This window comes from Aedes aegypti, chromosome 1 (genome assembly GCF_002204515.2).
Source record: "Aedes aegypti strain LVP_AGWG chromosome 1, AaegL5.0 Primary Assembly, whole genome shotgun sequence".
Lineage (NCBI taxonomy): Eukaryota > Metazoa > Arthropoda > Insecta > Diptera > Culicidae > Aedes > Aedes aegypti.
The window spans coordinates 290926850-290949296 of NC_035107.1; the positions used below are offsets into that span (position 1 = coordinate 290926850).

Below are 22447 nucleotides of genomic sequence, written 5' to 3' on the forward strand. Positions count from 1 at the left end.
GCATTTTAGGATTGTTCCGGATTTTCCGGACAGGATGCGACCCCTCGGTGTACACTAAACCTTATGGATAACCCCTTCGATGAAATTTATCTGATATGATTCATTTATGGAAATCAGTGGAATACTTACAGAGGGGGAGGGGTAAGGATTTATCACAGGGTTTCCAACTGGGGGTCTGTGAACCCTTAGAGGGGCGTGAAGATTTCCTCTGGATGGCCGTGAAACCATTACAAAATTTATTGTAATTTTTTTCTGAATTGATAATCGAATTTCAGTGCTACATCTTCTCTGTAGCTTGCGTAAAATGAGTAGTAAGATTACATAAAGTGTTTATTATATCACGCTGCTTGACGGATTTCTAGCTGAATTCTCAGTGATTTTTGAATTAGAAAATTACGAAATGTTTAAGGTGAAATGGGATGGCATTCAATAGTTATCAATAACATTTTTCAATCACACTCATAGGAGTGCGATTTGCGTGATTCTCAATACGCATAGAATTAAAAACGTTCTTCAGCGTATGTACCAAGTACGCAAATATCATCTGCACAATGTTCATCTATTTGGGTTTCTAGGACCACGCAAACCTCGCTCCTGAAATTACAAGTAAGTTTTTATTCACTTTGTTTGGGAGGTTTTTACGGCCGAAAAGTGTAAAAGTGTTTTCAAGATCACCAAACAAGGATTCTTTTCACAAATTATTAAGATATTCCACCAACAGTTTTCCAGCTTTGCTTTTGAAGTTCTTCCGAAAGTTTCTCTTCAGATTCCTTTAACCAATATTTTCCGAAATTTTTTGCCAATTCTTCAAGGATTCCTCGAAAACATCACAGCAAGGAGACTCCAAGACTTCCTGCACAAAAAACGCAAAAATTCGAAATCTAAAAGTTTATTAAATTTTAATCTTGGAGGAATTTTTTTACATTACTTTGCAAATTGGTTGAGGAATTCCTTATGAACTTTTAGAAATAACGTATAGGAATTTTGCAAGTTTTCAAAACTCTAAATTTTAGGAGTTTTTTTAAATTAAGATTCTTTTATGTGTTAATTTTTGGAGTACGAAAAGGTTTCTGTACAAAGTTCCTCAAGAAAGTGTCATGCGAAGAAAGAAGAAATAACACAATGTTGAAGTCATTAGGTGTTTATAATGATTTTTCTTTACCCTTATCCGCCTTGCAAATGGAAAAAGTTCAAATTGCTGCCATTTCGACAATTCTTGACGGATTGCCTTCGTTTTAGTTCGAATGGAATTTTATGGTTGTTTAGTTTTTGAATCATCGTTGGAATTTAGGAAATGTCTACCAGCTTGGAGCTATTCCGGTGGGTCACTGGGTCAAGTCGGGTAAAAATGAACCTAACTTCCTTTTCAATAAACTTTTACCCAATTTATTAGCATAAATCTGACTCCAACTCAACTAGTTTTTATAGTTTCAACTACGGACGTCATTTTAACCCGACTTGTTGTTACCGAGCAAACAAATGGATTTACACGTTATTCAACATTGCTACAATGAGGAGAAGATCCTCCTCCATCGCCCAGTGGTGATAGTTTTCAGCCTGGGCCATTAAGGTGATTATAAAGCAAAGCCAAACTTGGAATTTTCAAGTGCACAAGACTGGAGAATCTGGCAACAGATCACGTGGAAAATCAAATCAACTTGCTTGCTTGCTGGTGGTGACCAATGGGATACATTTTCAATGGGAAGCGCTGTTTGGTTCTCAAGACTTGTGCTCTTGAAAATTTGAGGTGTGGCTTCGTTCTATAATCATCTTAATTTGCTTAGAAACAAGGAGCTACACACTCGGTTACCAATGGCTTTTAGGGCGAGATCACAAATTATGCGAGAAATGTCATAATATTATTTGACTAATTTCCAGGAAAAAAAATTATGGAAGATTCTCTGAAGCTATCCTTCAATATTCCTTGAGAAATTTGATTATACTAAACATTTTCGAGGAATATCGAGGGGTGGTTTAAAACAATTTGCTACACTTCTGTGGGAAATTAGTCAAGTTATTGTTTATTTTATTAAAGACACTTTACACCGAACTGGGGCATTTAGGTCAGAATAATAATCAATAATTCTACATTTCATTTGCATACATTATTTAAATATTTAGCAACAAACTCTTCTTGCCGTTTTGACCGCTTATCAAGTTTTATACTCCACCCGGCTACATCCTCCGGCTCTGGATCATCTACAATTTCTTCTATTTCCATCTCGTCATCATTGTTGCTGGATTTACGAGGCGCGGCCGGAATGGTCTGCTCTCTTTCGCGGTGGTGAGTTATCCACTGGGCTTATCTGACGAACTTTCCGTTTTGTCAGCTGCTGTCGACGATGTTGCGTTCGTTCGCATTTCGCGCCTACTTCGACTGGGGCATCTATCTGTGCTGGGTTGTTGAAATTGAAAAAAAATAAAACAACTAGTGTAAAATAAATGGAACAAAATCAAAGAAAGAATTTCTTGCAGAAATATAAATCTGTGGTCGATTCTGTTGGATATTATCACACTTTTAAATTTCTGCCATCCATTTGAATAAAACTTTGCCAGGTTGAATTTTGTTGAAACGATATGTTACGAATTAAGCTGAATATAGTGAAATATAAACCGCTAAATATTTTCCAAGAAATTCGTTTAGCATTTTGCCTATTTTTTTCAATTATTTTGACGGGCATTATGCGAGTTGTAGTCAACGTAGGACCCAGATAGCCGTAGCGGTAAACGCGCAGCTATTCAGCATGACCATGCTGAGGGTCGTGGGTTCGAATCCCGCTGGTCGAGGATCTTTTCGTAAAGGAAATTTTCTCGATTCCCAGGGCATAGAGTATCTTCGTACCTGCCACACGATATACACATGCAAAAATGGTCAATCGGCAAAGAAAGCTCTCAGTTAATAACTGTGGAAGTGATCATAAGAACACTAATCTGAGTAGCAGGCTTTGTCCCAGTTGGGACGTAACGCCAGAAAGAAGAAGTCAACGTATGAATATGAAAAAAAAGCATGGAAAATCATTTCTATAATTCAGAAAGTACGGATTTTGGGAACCGAGTTTCAAGAATATTCACGCTGCTTCAATTTTGGCAACAGCCACTTTTGTCTACCCCCGATTTTGGCAACATTTTATTCCCGATTTTGGCAACACATTGACAAATATATTCAATTGATTATAACGTACTGAAACCTTACATTTTGAGTTAAAACAAAACGAAAAAAAGTCACAATGAAAAAGGTGGTGAACATTGCGAGCCAAGAGAGGTAATATAAAACGCTCCTATAAGTAGAACTCGTTTATTTCAAAGTTATTGTTTAATGTATAGGAGAGTCTTTTGAAACAGGCAAGCTATTTCAATTATAGATATATTGCTTAATATGCATCATAATGTGGTGAAATAGGATGGTAATCGCCAGTAAAAGCAAGTGTAGTAAAAGCATCAAATCATTCTTGTGGAAAAGGAAACCCAATGCAATGAATGAAACTTGACATTTCAGCGGCAAAGCTTTCAAGAATTTTTACGTTGCTTCAACAATTCCGCAACACATTTCTTCTTTAAAATGATTTTTTTTTCGAGACATACCTTCAAATACTTTAATTATTTTGCAACTCTCAGTAAACTATTTCCTGAATCCTAGCAAACGAACATAATGCTTTATTAGATCTCGTCATTAACTCTATTTCTGAGTGCATGGCGGGGCCAGTCTCGATAAAAAGCATTAAGGCGAAACATTTTGGAATCAACTTCTAAGATTGCACTAAAACTTCAAAGGCACAAATCTCGCGAAGAAAGCATCCCACAACACTGCACTTTTTATTTTGGCTTTGTGCACTAGCAGAAAGCTTAAAATAAGAAGATCAGGACCGTTTGCTAACTATTTCTCCAGTTTTGTGCCTTCGAAAACGTGAGTAGGGGGAGAAGTCGGCCATTGTGCCGGCCATCTTTGGATTCCGAGATGTTTCACCTTAAAACACTGTCATGATTAAAGGTGTGTAGTTTTTTAACGGGCCTTACAATAGGCAAATTTAATGCGCCACCATCATAGAGGTCGCTAGGGAAGAAGGAGAGAAATGTCATTGAAAATGTTTGTTTACGTCCAAAATTCAATATTTTGACCCAATTTAGCTCATAATCAATTAATTATTAAACTATTTTCCATTGGCATAATCATTTCGACCCTTTATTCTTGCGATACGCGTGATTTCATAACAAATTTAATCACAAACAAAGAATCCGGAAGTTTATAACCTATGTAGCCAAACACCAATTTTCCAATTTTATCCCACTATTCGTACATGAGCACTGACTGGATCTGTACATTTTCGGAGGAAAAAAAGTTTATCATGTTTTTCGATGCTCTCTGATCGTCTTCAACATATTGTGCATCCTGATAAAATTCAGAAAAAGAACTTCGCTCAATTTCCTCTTCTTTATCAACGAACTTAAGGTAACACACGATAGACTCATCGTGGCATCCATGAAATATCTATGTTCAAACTATCGTTGAAAAGAGAATATTTCTGTTTTATATCATATCGGTCATTCGGTGATCTATCGGATCATATGCTTGCTGATAACAGGCATGTTGATATACTTTCAGTTCATCTCTGTCCGGTAGAACCGATATCACATCCCCAAAACTACAAAATTGATCATCGTTTATGGATAGCAAACAGTTGCACCTTAAGGCTAAGTAGCCCGTCATTCGTTTTGACAGCCATGTTGATTTTGCAGCTTGCAAGTTCAAAATGATAAAACTCAGTAATTATAAGTAATATTTATTCAGAAAAGTATCGCTACTGGCTCTTACATACAGAAAGTATGCTGATACTTTTTCAGCAATGTCAGTGCTGAACCAAGCGATTTTCTTCAATTTGCAATCGTGAGACGAATTAGCCACAATCATCGATACCCAGTTCAAATTTCAATGACGGCCTACTTCGCCTTAAGCACCGCCAACACATTTTCAATCGGAAGGATTTTGGCGCGCTCGAATTGACAAATCCTCCGTTGTGGTGAAACTTCTTCCGTCGACGTGATGTTGGACTGTTTTCAAAAACAGTCGAGATAAAAGCCGAGCCGGCAGAGCAATGACAGTTAGTTCGTTCAAAACTTTGCTTCGGAAGTCCAACCATATATCAAGACTGAGTTTTATCACTTTGAAATGCAAGCTGAAAAGTCATCGTTGATGCCAAGACAAATGACGGGCTACTAAGCCTTAAATTAAATAATTTGAAAGCATGTTTTTCCTCTCTAATGAAAAGGTGAAATATACTCACTTGTAAAATTTGTACTGCTGCGGCAAATGAAATGTAATACAGTAATGACCCGATTTTGTCAGCCCCTTTTTGCGGAGAGCTTTTTGCTCCCACGGTTTGAATTTCAAATTTTCTTCAAATCTTATTCAACTCAGTCAAAGTTATTATAAATATGCATAAAATAGTGAAGAAAGAATTATGATAACTTGTTTTATTTTTGAAGGAGAGCTGAAAAAAGTTTTGAAAAAGGGACTGACAAAATCGGGTCATTACTGTATGTTGTTAACAAAATGTTAATAACTACTTAACTTAGTTTTATCAAATTAAGATGATAGGGTTGCCTAGCACAGAACACCTAGATATAAGAAATGAATGTAATGTTTGGAATGATACTAATAAAGAATTAAATAAAGTTGAGAGCTACTAGAGAATGAACGCCAAAGATTGACCTATGCCCGTAAATAGCAAGATGCTATCCAATGAGTTATCGCTTCAGAGTTGGTGAATAAAAATGAAGATAATGGTTGTGCGTGTTACCTCAGTTCTCAATCAATTTTCTCACAAATAATTAACATTCAAACATTCTGATAAAAGTCAATTTCGAAAACCATTTATCGAGTATTTTTTATTAAATTGATTTATCGTTATCCCATTAAAATTATTCAAAACATCACACTTAACAATTGGGCTGCATCTTCTCTAGTATCCAGTCCATGTAATCAGCTACTCGGCTGTACACGCCAGGAACGCTATTTTGCCCGCATGAACCTATCCCGGTGGTGACAATGCCGTATTGCACGAACCTAGTTCCTTGGTGGTTGGCAAATGTCCCTAGGGGTCCACCGGAGTCACCTTTGCACGCGTCCACCAAACCTTTGCCTCCGGCACACATCTGTTTACTGCCAAGCTGAATATTCAACCGCTTCCGTGTCAATATCTGTTGACAATCTCTGTTATCTACGCGGGGTAAGAATGCTTTGAGCAGTATATCTGATGCGGTTCCATTTTCCGTAGTTCCCCAACCAGTTAGAATGTACTTATCGAAGATTTGCTTTTGGAGGTCGGCCGTGACCGGTAAGCAGATGGGTTGAATGTGATCTGAAATATGTTAGAGAATATCGCCGTAGAGATAGCTAAGTTATTCGCATGCAATTCACAGCAATACCTTTCATGATTACATTTCTATCTAAACGAATCAGTCCTATGTCATTGTTGTACTTGGGTCGATTGTAGTCGCTATGAAACTCGGACGATTCAATAGAGTATTCTTCAACCGTGTCTGCACAATCTCTGTCCACCGTATCTCCAAGATAGTATACCTCGCAATCTACTTCCTGTCCTTTGGTGTGTTCTCCTAAAATAACGCTGTGCCTGCCGAAAATCGAAATTCCCATTTTAATTCAAAATACGCAGCTTTTTTAAACCTACTTACAGCTTTCGACTGCTCCTCGGTTTGATGCAGTGAGCGGCCGTTAAAACATATCGTTCGTTTATCAAAGACCCTCCGCACCCATCGAAAATTCTGCCGCCTTCATTGTACCGCACAACGGCCATCCAAGGATAGGTAAATACGAGCGTGACGTTTCCGTGCGCTACCCTATCAAAAACGGTCTTTCCGCAATCCTGAGATAACAGGTTTTGCTCGGCAGTAGAACATGGAGATACTTCCTGTGGTTCGCAGCAGATGCTGCGTTCGACGCCGGGAAGTGCGCAAGCTGCCCGTGTTATGTATTTTGCAAGTTTAGGACTAGGGGCAGGTGTTGTACAAGGAACATTTTCTTGAATTGAATTGTACAAATGAGTTATCTATACTCTTTCTGTGTTGAAAGTAAACTTTTTACGGCTTTGTATCCCAGTCAGCAAAATAATTATAGTCCATACGGAGCCGATTAATAATGATAATCCTATCATCGCGTTCGAGTGCAGCAGGCTGTAGACAGGAATCACAAATCCAAGATTAAATTTTCAACCACCAACGACCACAGAGTTGCTTCTGAACCAGTGAAAGAAGCTTGCAAAACTGAACAGTTCCTAAACCACACTAAATCTCGTAGACCTTTGCACTCGAACGAACGATCGTATCAGCTCAATAATTTCACATACAAGTATTGGCTCTGTGTCTTGTAGGGAAAATGTCTCATCTGATTATTACACGTAAAGTTGTGTTGCAGAGGGTTAAACATAATTCTACCTGCTTTTTATACGTCCATAAATTATATTAGAAATAGTATTATCATTTATGATATCACAGGTGATATAGTTCTACCCCGTCTTAGGAGCCCACCATAAATCAGGTTCATTGCGGGAGAGCATTTACCTTATGCGTAAATTTGGCAACTTTTCGAAACAATGATTTTAATGGTTAAGGATGACACTAGCAAAGATTCATGTCTTACATAAGTTCTGCAAACGATATAAGCAAGAAAAATGCGGTTCTTACTAAAAATAGGTTCGAGGTGTTTTTAATTTTAATTGTTTTGCAGTTTTGAACGTATTTAAGAAAAATGGGGCTTGAAAAAGTGGTTTTTTGTGTATGCTGGTCAAACATTTTTTTTTTCTTGTAAAGACCCCTACTGTTCCTAGAAATAATTTCTGGCTACGCCACCGCATCATATAAATAAAACAACGAAAAAAGATGATATTTATGCTCTTTTATCGCAAATTTCAATTTCAACTTAGGTCGAAAAAACAACATGTCAAAGCTTTGAGTGTTATCTATTTTTTTGCTCAAACATGTTCACTAGACATCTAAAAGCAAAAGCAACGAAACAACATATCATTGCTATGCATTTTTATTTACAAACTAACAGGGTAAAACCTTGAGCTTATAGTACCACTTTCGGTTAAAAAAAATGTAAACAAAAAGCTTTATTTCTGCTCTAACGCGTTGCTGAGACTTCAACAACCAATATATCGTTGAAAAAATACATGTAATTATCATGAATTTTGATTGACAGGCAAATAGTTTAAAACAAAAAAAGTTTTAAGTAATTTTAAGATACAAGAAATTTTTACTGTTTTTCTATTTCTGCTCTTCCTAGACTTCTAGCATGAAATTTATGTCGAAAAAAAAACGAAATCACTTCAAGTTTGGATTCACTAGCAAATAATTTAAGACAATGAGGGTTTTCTCCTTTCTATAGCACAATAAACTTTGAGTGTAATCTGAAATTTTCATTTTATCTCAAACATTTTAACCAAACTTTTACAAGCAAATAAATTTAAAAATATATATAAGTAATCACGGCGCGGTAAATGGCTGGGCATGGCGTACCATTGGTACCTCGCGTACCTGCAGGAATAAAATAGACCCCTTTGTGCGGTCCTTAGCCTCTTGCCCAGCAACTCCTATCCCTACCTCCTCGTGGTACTGGCCGGGGTACGAGTAACCTTGGGGAAGATCGGGTAACCAACCCCCGGTGGGAACTTTGGTCGTATGCTGACAGGGAAGGGGGGGTTTGCTTTTGCAAACCTGGAGCGTCTGTACTCCACGTTAGGAGCGGCTCACAACAGCGTCTGTTCCCCATGTCAGGGGCAGCTGATCATCGTCCGAGTGCCAGAGAAGGACTCTAAGCTAAACTGCGCACTATGGCCCTCCGAACATTTAGGGGGAATGGTCCTCCGGAAATCTAGGGGGTTGGTGTCAGGCCCTGCAAGCCAATCGTAAAAACACATCAGCACAGGAACGTCAACGAGAGAATACGGACCGGAACAATCGGCAAAGACCACAGCGACGAAAATGGACTAGCGATTGGAAACTCGGTACGTGGAACTGCAAATCTCTCAACTTCATTGGAAGTACTCGCATACTCTCCGATGTACTGGAGACCCGCGGTTTCGATATCGTAGCGCTGCAGGAGGTGTGCTGGACAGGAGCATTGGTGCGAACGTTTAGAGGTAATCATACCATCTACCAGAGCTGCGGCAACACACGCGAGCTGGGAACAGCTTTCATAGTGATGGGTGATATGCAAAGGCGCGTGATCGGGTGGTGGCCGATCAATGAACGAATGTGCAAGTTAAGAATCAAAGGCCGATTCTTTAACTTCAGCATAATCAACGTGCATAGCCCACACTCCGGAAGCACTGATGATGACCAGGACGCATTTTACGCGCAGCTCGAACGCGAGTACGACCGCTGCGCAAGCCACGACGTCAAGATCATCATAGGAGACTTAAACGCTCAGGTCGGCCAGGAGGAGGAGTTCAGACCGACGATTGGAAAGTTCAGCGCCCACCGGTTGACGAACGAGAACGGCCTACGATCGATAGATTTTGCCGCCTCCAAGAACATGGCCATTCGTAGCACCTATTTCCAGCACAGCCTTCCGTATCGGTACACCTGGAGATCACCTCAGCAGACAGAATCGCAAATCGACCACGTTTTGATCGATGGACATAACCGACGTCAGAACCTATCGTGGCGCCAACATTGACTCCGACCACTACCTGGTGATGGTGAAACTGCGCCCAAAACTATCCGTCATCAACAATGTACGGTACCGACGCCCGCCCCGGTACAATCTCTTGCGGCTGAAACAACCGGATGTCGCCAATGCGTACGCGCAGCATCTTGAGGCAGCGTTGCCGGATGAGGGCGAGCTCGATAGGGCCCCTCTTGAGGACTGCTGGAGGACAGTCAAAGCAGCCATTAACGACGCTGCCGAAAGCGTTGTCGGATATGTGGAACGGAGCTCAAGAAACGATTGGTTCGACGAGGAGTGCCAGGAGGTTTTAGAGGAGAAGAATGCAGCGCGGGCTGCAATGCTGCAGCATGGTACGTGGCAAAACGTGGAACGATACAGACTGAAGCGGAAACAGCAAACCCGCCTATTCCGGGACAAAAAGCGCCGCCTGGAATAGGTGGAATGCCAAGAGATGGAGTTGCTGTACCGTTCTCAAGTAACGCGGAAGTTCTATCAGAAGCTCAACACATCCCGCAAAGGCTTCGTGCCGCGAGCTGAGATGTGCCGGGATAAGGATGGGAGCATCTTGACGGACGGACGCGAGGTGATCGAAAGGTGGAAGCAGCACTACGATGAACACCTGAATGGCGCAGAGAACACAGGCACAGAAGGTCAGGACAGCGAAGGCGATGGCTACGTCAGCACAGCGGACAGCGGAAATCAACCAGCTCCCACGATGGGGGAAGTTAAGGATGCCATTCAACAGCTCAAGAACAACAAAGCCGCTGGCAAGGATGGTATCGGAGCCGAACTCATCAAGATGGGCCCGGACAGGTTGGCCGCTTGTCTGCATCGGCTGATAGTCAGAACCTGGGAAACGGAACAGCTACCGGAGGAGTGGAAGCAAGGCATTATATGCCCTATCTACAAAAAGGGCGACAAACTGGAGTGTGAAAATTATCGTGCAATCACCATCCTAAACGCCACCTATAAATTGCTATCCCAGATTCTCTTCCGTCGTCTATCACCTATAGCAAACGAGTTCGTGGGAAGTTATCAAGCAGGTTTCATCGACGGCCGTTTGACAACGGACCAGAACTTTTCCGTGCGGCAAATCCTCCAGAAATGCCGTGAGTACCAGGTCCCTACGCACCATTTGTTCATCGATTTCAAGGCAGCATACGATAGTATCGACCGCATAGAGCTATGGAAAATCATGGACGAGAACAGTTTTCCCGGGAAGCTCACAAGATTGATCAGAGCAACGATGGACGGTGTGCAAAACTGCGTGAAGATCTCGGGCGAACACTCCAGTTCGTTCGAGTCTCGGCGGGGACTACGACAGGGCGACGGACTTTCGTGCCTGTTGTTCAATATTGCGCTTGAAGGTGTCATGCGGAGAGCCGGACTTAACAGTCGAGGCACGATTTTCACGAGATCCGGACAATTTGTTTGCTTCGCGGACGACATGGATATTATTGGGAGAAAATTTGAAACGGTGGCAGATTTGTTCACCCGCCTGAAACGCGAAGCAACAAGAGTCGGGCTAATGGTGAATGCGTCGAAAACAAAGTACATGCTGGTTGGCGGAACTGAGCGCGACAGGGCCCGCCTAGGAAGCAGTGTTACGATAGACGGGGATACCTTCGAGGTGGTGGAAGAGTTCGTCTACCTCGGATCCTTGTTGACGGCTGACAACAATGTTAGTCGGGAAATACGAAGGCGCATCATCAGCGGAAGTCGTACCTACTATGGGCATGAGGCGTGGACTATGCTCGAGGAGGACTTGCAAGCTCTTGGGGTTTTCGAACGCCGAGTGCTAAGGACGATCTTCGGCGGCGTGCAGGAGAACGGCGTGTGGCGGCGAAGGATGAACCACGAGCTCGCTCAACTCTACGGCGAACCCAGTATCGTGAAGGTAGCTAAAGCTGGAAGGATACGCTGGGCAGGGCATGTTGCAAGAATGCCGGACAACAACCCTGCAAAGATGATGTTCGCCACGAATCCGGTCGGAACAAGAAGGCGTGGGGCGCAGCGAGCTAGGTGGATTGACCAGGTACAACAGGACCTGGAGAGCGTGGGTCACAGTCGAGGATGGAGAGAAGCGGCCATGAACCGAGGGAATTGGCGAAATATTGTTGGCGAGGCTTTATCAAGATAATTGATGTAAAGCCAAATAAGTAAGTAAGTATATAAGTAATCACCCTAAATTTCGATTTATAGGGTAATAAGTTCAAAACTTGGATTTTTTTTTTAAAACAAAATAAATTTTAAGTGTAATCAAAAATTTCTCTTTCTGCTCAAATATTATCACTGTTCTTGTACAATCAAATTTATAACTAATAACTACATGTTATTGCTTTGCAACTCGATTTATGGACATACAGTTATACAAAATATGTTTTTTAACCTTTCAGTCGTCGCGCGGTTCGCCACCGTCAGAACCACCACGCTGCTGTTGTAGGCGTGAAGCGAGCTTTTTTAACCTGTGTTGTACAAAATACAACAGCGCGACGACTGAAGTGTTAAATGTTCATTTTTTTAAATAAGTTTTGGGTGTTTTCATAATTTTCTATTTCTTCCCTAATTTTTACAAGTAAGTTCATGCCAAAAAAATATATGCCATTGCTTTATGTATTGATTTGAAGGCAAAAATGTTGAAAATCTAGGGTTTCTCGTAAATTTTGGATGATATTTTTATGTGTGCTCAAATATTTTCGCTGGACATGTACAAGCAAATTTATACTGAAACATCGCAATGAATTGATGATTTACATGCAAACAAATTGGAAACCTAGAGTGTCTCGTAGTTTTTAGAGTAAAACAAATTTTGAGTGTAATCGATGATTTATATTTCTACCCAGAAATGTTCACTGGACTACTTTAGTCAAATAATGTCAATGAAACTACATGTCATCGCTTTGAATTTTGAATCATAAGCAAACAGTTTCAAATAAAGAGTATTTATTATTATTATTTTAGTACAAAAATAAATTTTTGAGTGTAACAAAAAAAACTCTATTTCTGCTAAAACATTTACACTGCATTTTCTAAAATAACTTTCATGTCGAAAACACTATACGTCATCCCCCAATTTCGTCTTATTGTTAAATGTATTTTCCGAAATGCTTGGAAGTGTCTATTGTTATAAAAAAAAACTTAGGGTAGACGCATTTATTTCAAGACAATAAAAAGACGATAATTTTAAATGATGCTCGGCTCCATTGTTGAAAGAACTGTCGAAATCGCTTTGAAAACAACAGAGATATAGAATTCCGAGTTTTTCAGGGGGTTGGATGCGCATGTATAAGGTATATTTGATCAAGCTGTAGCGCCAACTGATAAGTGAATTCCGAAGTATAATGTCAGCTGATTGGAAGATATCAGATCTATGACCAAGTTCGCCAAACATGATATCACTATATTTTATAGCGTTTTCAAGTTATTTGCGAAAAATTGACGCTGGGCGTTAACGGATTAAAGGGCTTTTCTTTTATAGACAATGTAGGTCTTTTTTGAACACCTCAGACTCCTTCTTCTTCTTTTTCTTCTTCTTTTTGGCATTACGTTCTCACAGGGACAAAGCCTGCTCCTCAGCTAAGTGTTCAATGATCACTTCCACAGTTATTGACTGAGAGCTTTCTTAGCTAAAGTTGCCATTTTTGCATTCATATATCGTGGTACGATGATACTTTATGGCCAGGGAAGTCGAGGAAATTTCCATTACGAAAAGTTCCTGGACCGACCAGAAATCGAACCCAGACACCTTCAGCATGGCTTTGCTTTGCAATCGAAGACTCTAACCTAATGAAGGCCCCCAGGCTCCTTTCCGTTTCGTAAAATTTTATTCGTGTTTAAGCTATGTAGTTTTCCAAATTTATCAATTTTAATAATTTGATCCCGTGGTTCATTAAAAATTACAGAAATTCCGATAAATTGTGTCCAGCCGAAAAAAAAACATTCCATAAAGCTTGTATCCCATTCCTCATTTTCGCTGGTTTTCCCCGTAACTCGTTTGTGAAATATACTCTCATTCGAACGTGCATATATTTGCAATAATAATCTCGCTATTTACATTACTGTTACAACCCGGTTCCAGATTGAAGTAGCGATGCATTTTCAACTTATTGCAGTTCAGTTGATAAAGTTGCATCGTTCGGATGTGTCTATCGCTAGATGTCCTACAATAAGATGTTCGAACAGACGACTTTCACGGTGTGGTTTGCTCTCAGTTTGGTGCTGTGGTTGGGGATCAGAGCCGATGCTGACGGTTTGTTTGTTTGATATAACATTCACAAATCACATTTCTAGTTATTGTTTTTGTTTTCCAGGACTGGCATCCGATAAATTGAAACTACTTCCCCGATATTGTGGACTCAGCATTTCCGACAGGCTTGTCGGAGGAAAGTATGCGCAGTTGTTTGAATATCCCTGGATCGCTCTGTTGCAGTATGATCACGATGGGGAAATAGAGCATGGTTGCAGTGGAACGTTGATTAACAATCGCTATGTATTGACCGCCGCGCAATGTCTGGCCAATAGAACCGATTTTCAATTGTGGGTTCCAGGTGATTGTCGAATGAGCTTAAGATTAATTGTAGGTATGCTTTATCCCCCATACAGGCTTAACGTGCGCTTGGGTGAACTGGACAAAAGTCAGTATTTAGACTGTTCTGTGTATGAAACGGGAGATGAGGCTGAAAAAGATTGTGCAGATCCAGCGGATGATTATGGCGTTGAAACGATTCGTATCCATCCGGAGTACAACCACGAAACATTTCAGAACGACATCGGACTGATTCGCCTAAATCGAGACGTCGTAATGCATGGTGAGTAGGGTGCGGCTTATTTTTCGAATGTTCTTGATACTTATTTTAGTTTTCCTGAATTCAAATCACATAAAATGAAAACCTCAAAGTTTGAGCTAAAAACATAAAGATTTAGATGTGGCACAAACAACTAGAAGATGTATTTAGAAGTAGTATATACTCCGAATGGCCCAGATAGCCGTAGCGGTAAACGCGCAGCTATTCAGCAAGACCAAGCTGAGGGTCGTGGGTTCGAATCCCACCAGGCGAGGATCTTTTCGGGTTGGAAATTTTCTCGACTTCCCAGGGCATAGAGTATCTTCGTACCTGCCACACGATATACGCATGCAAAAATGGTCATTGGCATAGTAAGCTCTCAGTTAATAACTGTGGAAGTGCTCATAAGAACACTAAGCTGAGAAGCAGGCTTTGTTCCAGTGGGGACGTAACGCCAGAAAGAAGAAGATACTCCGAACGGCGTGGATCTGGGATTCCATGGATATCTTGCTTCATTGTCAGATTAAAACATAGAGTAGAACTGGAAAAGTCTGGTAAGCATCTACCGTGGGATGTGTTCGAGGGAGGATTAACCTCCAGATGCAGAGTCATGTACCAGTAGTACATTGTGATGAGTATTCTTCAAGTTATGGTCAAACAAAAATCAATGTTCAAAAAAAACTAGGAAACCTTTGGTGAAAATTACTTCTACCTAATACACGTCATATATTTTATTTAACAAATTCGAAATTCAACAAACTTCTCGTATATTTAATTTTTAAAATTGCTTAGGAAACAACAAAGTTATGAGAACTTTACTTAACGTCATATTTTATGATTTTGATATTCACTCTCAAGACGCTTGCGCAACCTCGAAATTTAAATTTTCTGGCTCAATGGCTTTTGTGTGATTTGAAATCAGAATAGCACACGAACTTTTGGTTCAGGTAACTTCAGAAAAACAGGCCACACCCCAATGGTTTCCAAACGACCTAACTGATTCATCATCAATTTGATTTCGATTCCTCCGTAGATAACACAAATCCAATCTGCATGCCGATTGCAACTTCGGTACGGTCGGCGACAACTTCGAAACTCGTCGGTATCGGCTGGGGAACTTGCGGAACTCAACAGAGCTCAAATCTATTGCAGAAGTCGTTGCTGACTCCAGTTGATAGCGTGGAATGCAATCGTGCACTATCTGCCGGACAAATTGAGATGCAAGTAAGCGCCGCTCAAATCTGTGCCACCAGATTCACCGGTATGGACATTGGAGGACCAATTGGAGCAGTGATGCCCCACTCCCACGCCGGACCGAAATTCGTCCAGGTGGGCATTGCTTCCGGAGCAGTGGGTTACTGTGAACGGGAAAATGTTCCCGGGGTTTACGTTCGGGTTGCAAACTATATGGATTGGATTCTGGATACTATTCATGCGTAGGATTCACATAACATTCATATTATAAATATAAATATAAAGTTAAATTCTGTAGAACGAAAGTTATAGACACTTAAGAAATATACAATTGAAATGAGGATAAAGATTGCACTATTATTGGAGAGATTTCACCTTTTAAGACCCATGGGCGCAAATTATTTGCGATTCGGTTCACAGACAGCTTAGCTTAGCTTAGCTTAGACTGACTACACATATCAATGGTTGCTATTCTGTGATTGACCGAAGTCAGTGAAAATGCACAAAGAATCAACTAGAAGTTCGGCTGGGATTGGCCATAATCTTCTTCAGTGTGCATAATTCAGTGCCTCTATTTATGCAGGGTCAATAACGGCGCCGGCCACGTCCTTGCAGTCAGGTGGGATTGGAGGAAGGAATGTTAGTGTGTAACCTTTGCTTTTTGGAGACCGTGTTTGCCTCTGCATCTCCACAAAGGTTACTGGGAGGGATATTTGTTAATGGGGAGGATCGTTGGGTCATAGGATTCACTTTGATAAGCGATTAGACCATGATAAACAATGATTTGTGAGATATATACATGCTTATACGTAAATATAATATTTTCATTTGATATGAACAATTTCTATGTAGAGGAAAATTATGCCGACACTTGAGGTGACGAACCATTCAAAGTTTGTTGAACAAATACCTAAATGTAACATTCCTACAGCTGTCAGGACGAAAGCATGTGTTATTATATTTTACTCATTTGAAAAGAAACAAAAAACTCGATTGGTTGGGACATCATAGAACACTCTTATTCTTATGCCGACACTTACAGTGGCGAACCATCCAAAGTTTGTTGAATAAAGTGAACCTTTCGCAAGTCTACACTTGTAGTGCCGAACCATTCAAAGTATTTTTAATTACAAAAATAAAGGTTCATAAGAGGTGTTCTGAAAAAAAAAAATGTTAAACATAAATAAATCATGAATCAGAGTTTGTGTCGACACTCACAGTGACGAACCATCCATAGTTTGTTGAAAAATCATATTTACATCCCACCATTGTAACGATTGAATGTGCAGTCATACATATTTTATAGATTAGAAATAGTAGCATGAAACGAGCTCACCAATTGATCCGTTATCCTTGACTGACCAGCCACAATCCACTTTCGGCTTCACTCGTTTGCTCGGCTATAAAAAAGCACTCAGGAAAAAAAAAATAAGCGCGCGACCCAAAAAGAATAAAAAAAAACTGTTCGGGCTTTCTTGACGCACTGCCCAGGAGCAAGCGTCAAGGTCGAAGGATCAAACAGAACTAACCGATCGCGGCACTTTTTCACTTTCTTCAACCGAACTCACCGATCACGCCACTTTTTCACTTACTAGACCAACGCGCGACATGTTTGATCCTGCCCTCGTCGCTCGCCCCGGCAAAAGCAAGTGTCAAGGTCGAAAGATCAAACAGAACTAACCGATCGCGGCACTTTTTCACTTTCTTCAACCGAACTCACCGATCACGCCACTTTTTCACTTACGAGACCGACGCGCGACATGTTTGATCCTTATTTGCGATTCGGTTCACAGACATGAGAGAAAGTATATTCAGTTTATTCGTCATAAGTTAAAAAAATGTACTTCTTCTCTTCAAGATGTATAAGTAGTAGTCTCCTGTTTCCTTTATGGAAACATTGTTTCCCTTAATGGAATTCAAGATCTGATGCCTAAATCCTGCAAATTCGGAAATACTCGATCGAATAGAAATTGTTGCTTTGTTGTTTGACTTGAAGGATTATCACAGACAACGAAATTTTACTTCCGCCAACGAATCTAACCAAAACTTGAAAGCACAGGTCCTAACAAGGATTAAAATGGGATGAATAAGTAATAAGTAAAATGTACCGAAAGAACTGTTTTTGTGAACTGTGTCCGTGTCTTGAAGTAAGTACTGTAATCCGGGGTAACATTGTTTTTTTTTTATTTCTTGAAAATTTCATTTCAATATTGCATGTTTTATATTTTCAAAACAAGTACTGACACTGAATTGATTATGTCTCTATAATGCATTTTGTTTTCTGAAAGTTCGAAGCATGTTTAAAACAAACGTTTTAGGTGATTTTTTTATTCTGCTGATATGGGGTAACATTGATCACCCATGAACACAACGTTCGGTAGTATTGAAAATATCATTACTTACTAAAACAATGATCCCTGAATCGGAATATGAAGGTCAAACTCTTACAAGTAATTTACTTTTTAAGTTATTTCAAAATCAAAAACACCTTAAATTGTGGAATACGCTTAAAGGTAGGCAATACAATCCAATACCAATGTCGCATGAAATCTGATAAAGGTTCATACAAAGCTCTGAGAAAGCTCCACTGAAGATTTGTTCAGTAACATTTGAAGGGTTTACCCAGGGAAAACAGCTAAAATATGATGAAAAATCATGAAATATGTGATTTTAACGTATTACTCATTAGATTTGAAATCCTTCTATAATTCAAATGTATAAAAAATATATTAAGGGGTATTATTGGTTTATTGAATATTGGTTCCTTTAATGGTCCAAATCATCGATTTCTTATGATTTATGTTGCACCATAGTGCAACGAAGCATAGCTCGAAACCCCTTTTCTTTCTAGAAATAATTTCTGCCTACCAGTGTTGTTCAGACTCATTTCCCCGAAAATAACATTTTCCGAATTACGAAGCCACGAACTACTACAACCATGCTCTATCCTCCTAAGATAGAAAAGCAGATGGTTAAGCTTGAGTACTGCACACAAAATCGATCAATTTTGATCCCAGAGAGCCACAATTCCAATTTCGGTGAAATGAAATGAGTGAGTGAGTGAGTGCGAATCATTTCACCGAAACTTGAATTGCTGCCCACCGAGATCGAAACTGTCGGATCTCATGCGCAACACTCAAGCCCAACCACCTCCCCCTCCATCTCAGGAATACAACGCACAGTTATAACAGTTCATGGCTTCACAATGCGAATTTCGGGGAAATGAGTCTGGTCAACACTGCTGCCTACGTCACTGCATCATACGAAAATAAGTTGATTTTAAGTTCGTTTATTGCTGATTGCAATATATTTTTAGATTCGGTTATCCAGAGGAGAATAAAATAAAAATCGATACTCAGGATTATCGAGTCCAACCTGTATGTATGTTCTACCACAGCGGTTTTCACATCTTGCTCCGCGGAGCACTTGGTGCTCCACAAAGTCTTGGTAGGTGCTCCACGACAGTTTTGAACATTTGTACCAAAGCCTTGCAATGTCTCAACACATTTTTACTTATACTAAATTAAATACCACACCAAATATCTAGAATTTTCAAGGTTCAAATTTAAAGAACGAAACAACCGATTGCGCTGCAAATTTGAGTGACTTGTAGCTCGTTAGTTGAAACCAATTGATCGAGTTTCTATTCAAGACCACTGTTGTGTTCTTTGATTTTTTTTAAGGCACTCCGTTCTCGTGGCCACTACTGTTCGGAATCAGTTTATCTGCATCTTCCTTACCGATACAGTTCTATTTTTAGCTAATCTATATTTACATCTGCTTTCACTCTCTTCTGTTCTTTTGCTCTCACACCGAGCAGGTAGGAGAGTGCTCTGCTGTTGGTCCAATCGGTTTCCATAAGCCATAGTCCATTGCTCTTGCGGTGGTTCGTTTTGCCGTGTTCCTGAGTCGTTTGAGGCTAGCTGCCTGCGAAGTGGGTCAGTTTGTCTCAGTCACCTTCTGATACTGACGGAGGATGGATGTGCTCCCCTAAGCACGGTCCTCCGTGCGGCCTCTTCTGGTGGCTGGACGGGTTATTTTTTTTGGAGGGGCTGGGAATTCAATCCATGACCTTCCGCTTATGAAGCGAAAGCGTTACCTCAAGGCTACGGACCCCCCTATTCTTTTGATTTGTGCTCTTGGAAACTCAAAGGTGATTTTACCTCATCACCGCCTTATGATGTTTTCGACACGTTATGGTTGATGACAAAACACAGCTTTACAAGTCTTACGTACACGGTGTCAAAAACTCGATCATTATTGAACTTGCATGTTCCTCGTATAAGATAGAAATCTGAGATACGTGTAACTTCGATAATAATCGAAATGTTGACACTGATACGAGTTTCATTGAAATTATGAATACTTCCGAAAGTGCTGAACTTCCCAAGTAACCACGAAGCTATATATGAATACTTTATGTTTGCTCTATAGTATGCTATCAGATTTTGTTTTAAAGTGACATAACCTTTAAGAGCTTTATAAAGCATAATTAAAGTGGGAAAGGGCCCCACAACAACCAAATTAATGCAATACTTGGTAAAGCAGTTTTAATGCACAAGCCCTACTAAAGCATTTATGTTTGTACATTTAGGGTTCATGATGTATATTAGCTTAAAATAATGTATGTTTAGGGCTTGCGTTAAAAATAAACAAAACAATGAATCCATTGGCTACCTTCCAATGGTTTTCTTTACCATCTGAATGATTTATTTTGTTGGAATCAGGATTCGAACCCACAACTAGGATGATGGTGTGCTGGATGCCTGGCGCGTTGGTGTCCTGTGCTAAAGCTGCTGATGTAATAAGGTAGGATAAAAGTTCCATATAAACGAAGCCACTGTGTGTGTTAACATTACTATTCGCCCAGTTATTACGAATAGAAAGAATTCTCTTCGGCGATTGATTTCATTTCCTCACCAAATGAAACATCAATAGAAATAATTTCTTTCTCGTAGAGGAAATAACAGAACGTAACCCACAAAACAAAGCCCTAGCGCATTAAACAGATTTCGGGGGGAGAGAAATTGATCGACATTTCCTCTCACTCCTTATGAATAAAAGAGTCTCATAGATAAAATACAACAGTTTTGAATGAATACATATATCCTTAGATCATATAAAAGGATAAAGGATAAATGGGGGTTCGAGATGAAAGAAAGTCATTTCATTATTCTTCCATCTCCCACAAAACGCAATGAGCGAGTGCGAACGTGCTCGATCGTCTTACTTATTTATTACAGATTCGAGTGCGTTTAATGAGGTTATGTAATCTTGTATGACAGCATAAGCGAAGTATGCACTTCAACAGAAAAGTAATCGCCTATCTCGATGCGTGGGAAATTTCTTGCAAGAAATGCTCAAGAAAAGCATTTTTCTCTGATCGCAGTACGCAGTTGAAAAGAAATGTCAATTCAAATGGAGCTCACTGTAGAAAATTTCTTGGCCATTTCTTCCGCAGAAATTTTAACTTTTCTTGAGCGGAACAGCATACTTAGCTATAGGCATAACTGTATATTCACTCTAAACGCTTAGCATAATGCTATATTAAAATAATGCTACAAAGCATTTACAATGTTAATCAAATGCATCATTGCTTGACAATTATTGAATAAATGCATGATAACATTATTAATGCAAAAAATGTTGACTTTCGACCAAATTAATGCAATGGTATAATGCTTGTGGTTACTTGGGTTGTTGTGAATCCATCCTGATACATTAACCCCTCTATCAGCAGCTTCATTTCTCTACGACAAAAAATAATAAAAAACAGCGATAACTTTTTTGTTTATTTGATGTTTCTGCACCATTTTCCACAATCCCTAACAAACTCTCCTATTTTAGGAATCTGTGTCGATATTGATTATTGGCAGGGTGTCCATTCAAAATCAGTTTTCAAATTCCCGGATTTTTCCCGGATGCCTAAAAATTTAAGGTGATTTTAAAACCAAGCCAAACCTCGAATCTTCAATTGCACAAGACTGGAGAATCTGACAACAGTTCGCGTTGAAAACCAATCATACTGCTTGCTTGCTGGTGGTGACCAATGGGATAGATTTTCAACGCGGAGCGCTGTTTGGTTCTCCAGTCTTGTGCTCTTAAAAATTTGAGGTGTGGCTCCGCTCTATAATCACCTAAATGACATCATGTTTTTTGTGACTTTATATAACCCAGACGTTTGTATAGAAAGTTGTGATATTTGTTTTCAAAATACGGATTTCGAGGCAGTACCTTCAAATGCATAATATTTTTGTTTTCGCTTTTAAAAAACTTTATGCAGTTCGATAATATCAGACACCATTGCATTGGTTAATATGTAGATTGTCCAGTATATAGATTATCGAATAAGGGAAAATATTAAGAAGTTCTGAAATATTACCTATAAGAAAATGTTAACTACAGTTTCATTTATATTGCAACAAATAGAGTAGAGGATTATTTAAACCTATATCTCTTAGAAGGGTTTTCTGCTTGCTATTGGATGATAAATATTGAGTTTATAGAAGTAATCAAAACATTTGTAACCCTCCATTTTTTTCAACAAACTGGTAAAATTTTGGAGGACCAAAAATTATTAAGAAATCCTCAAAAAGCTGTGGTTTAAAAACAGCTTCAATTTACAAACAGATATACAATTTATTGAAAAATCTAGACCAAGAAAAGCTTTTTAGCAAACTTTACAGAAAATTGTTGATGTTAACTTGTACCAGGTCTTTGATTTTTTAGAAACCATCAATTCACTTTTCTTACCAGAATAACCACTTGTTTATTAAAAAAACCC

At 39.6% G+C, this 22447-nt stretch overlaps 2 protein-coding genes across 3 annotated transcripts; one reads left to right on the forward strand and one right to left on the reverse strand.

The window, feature by feature from the left end:
* Positions 1–5840: 5840 nt before the first annotated feature.
* Positions 5841–7297, reverse strand: LOC5577659 (melanization protease 1). Of its 2 annotated transcripts, XM_001656607.2 has the most exons (4): positions 7100–7297; positions 6691–7036; positions 6424–6629; positions 5841–6356 (listed from the first exon to the last, which is right to left on the reverse strand). In XM_001656607.2, the coding sequence occupies exons 1-4, from the start codon at positions 7167–7169 to the stop codon at positions 5935–5937; spliced, it is 1044 nt and encodes a 347-aa protein (XP_001656657.2). In that variant the 5' UTR covers positions 7170–7297; the 3' UTR covers positions 5841–5934. The 2 variants fall into 2 exon arrangements, with proteins under 2 accessions (XP_001656657.2, XP_021693823.1); XM_021838131.1 differs by having other exon boundaries at positions 6691–7291.
* Positions 7298–13785: 6488 nt separating this feature from the next.
* Positions 13786–16004, forward strand: LOC5577658 (melanization protease 1). The gene is made up of 4 exons (XM_001656606.2): positions 13786–13934; positions 13996–14221; positions 14288–14493; positions 15503–16004. Exons 1-4 carry the CDS (start codon positions 13841–13843, stop codon positions 15907–15909), a joined length of 933 nt encoding a protein of 310 aa, XP_001656656.2. The 5' UTR covers positions 13786–13840; the 3' UTR covers positions 15910–16004.
* The last annotated feature ends 6443 nt before the right edge of the window (positions 16005–22447 follow it).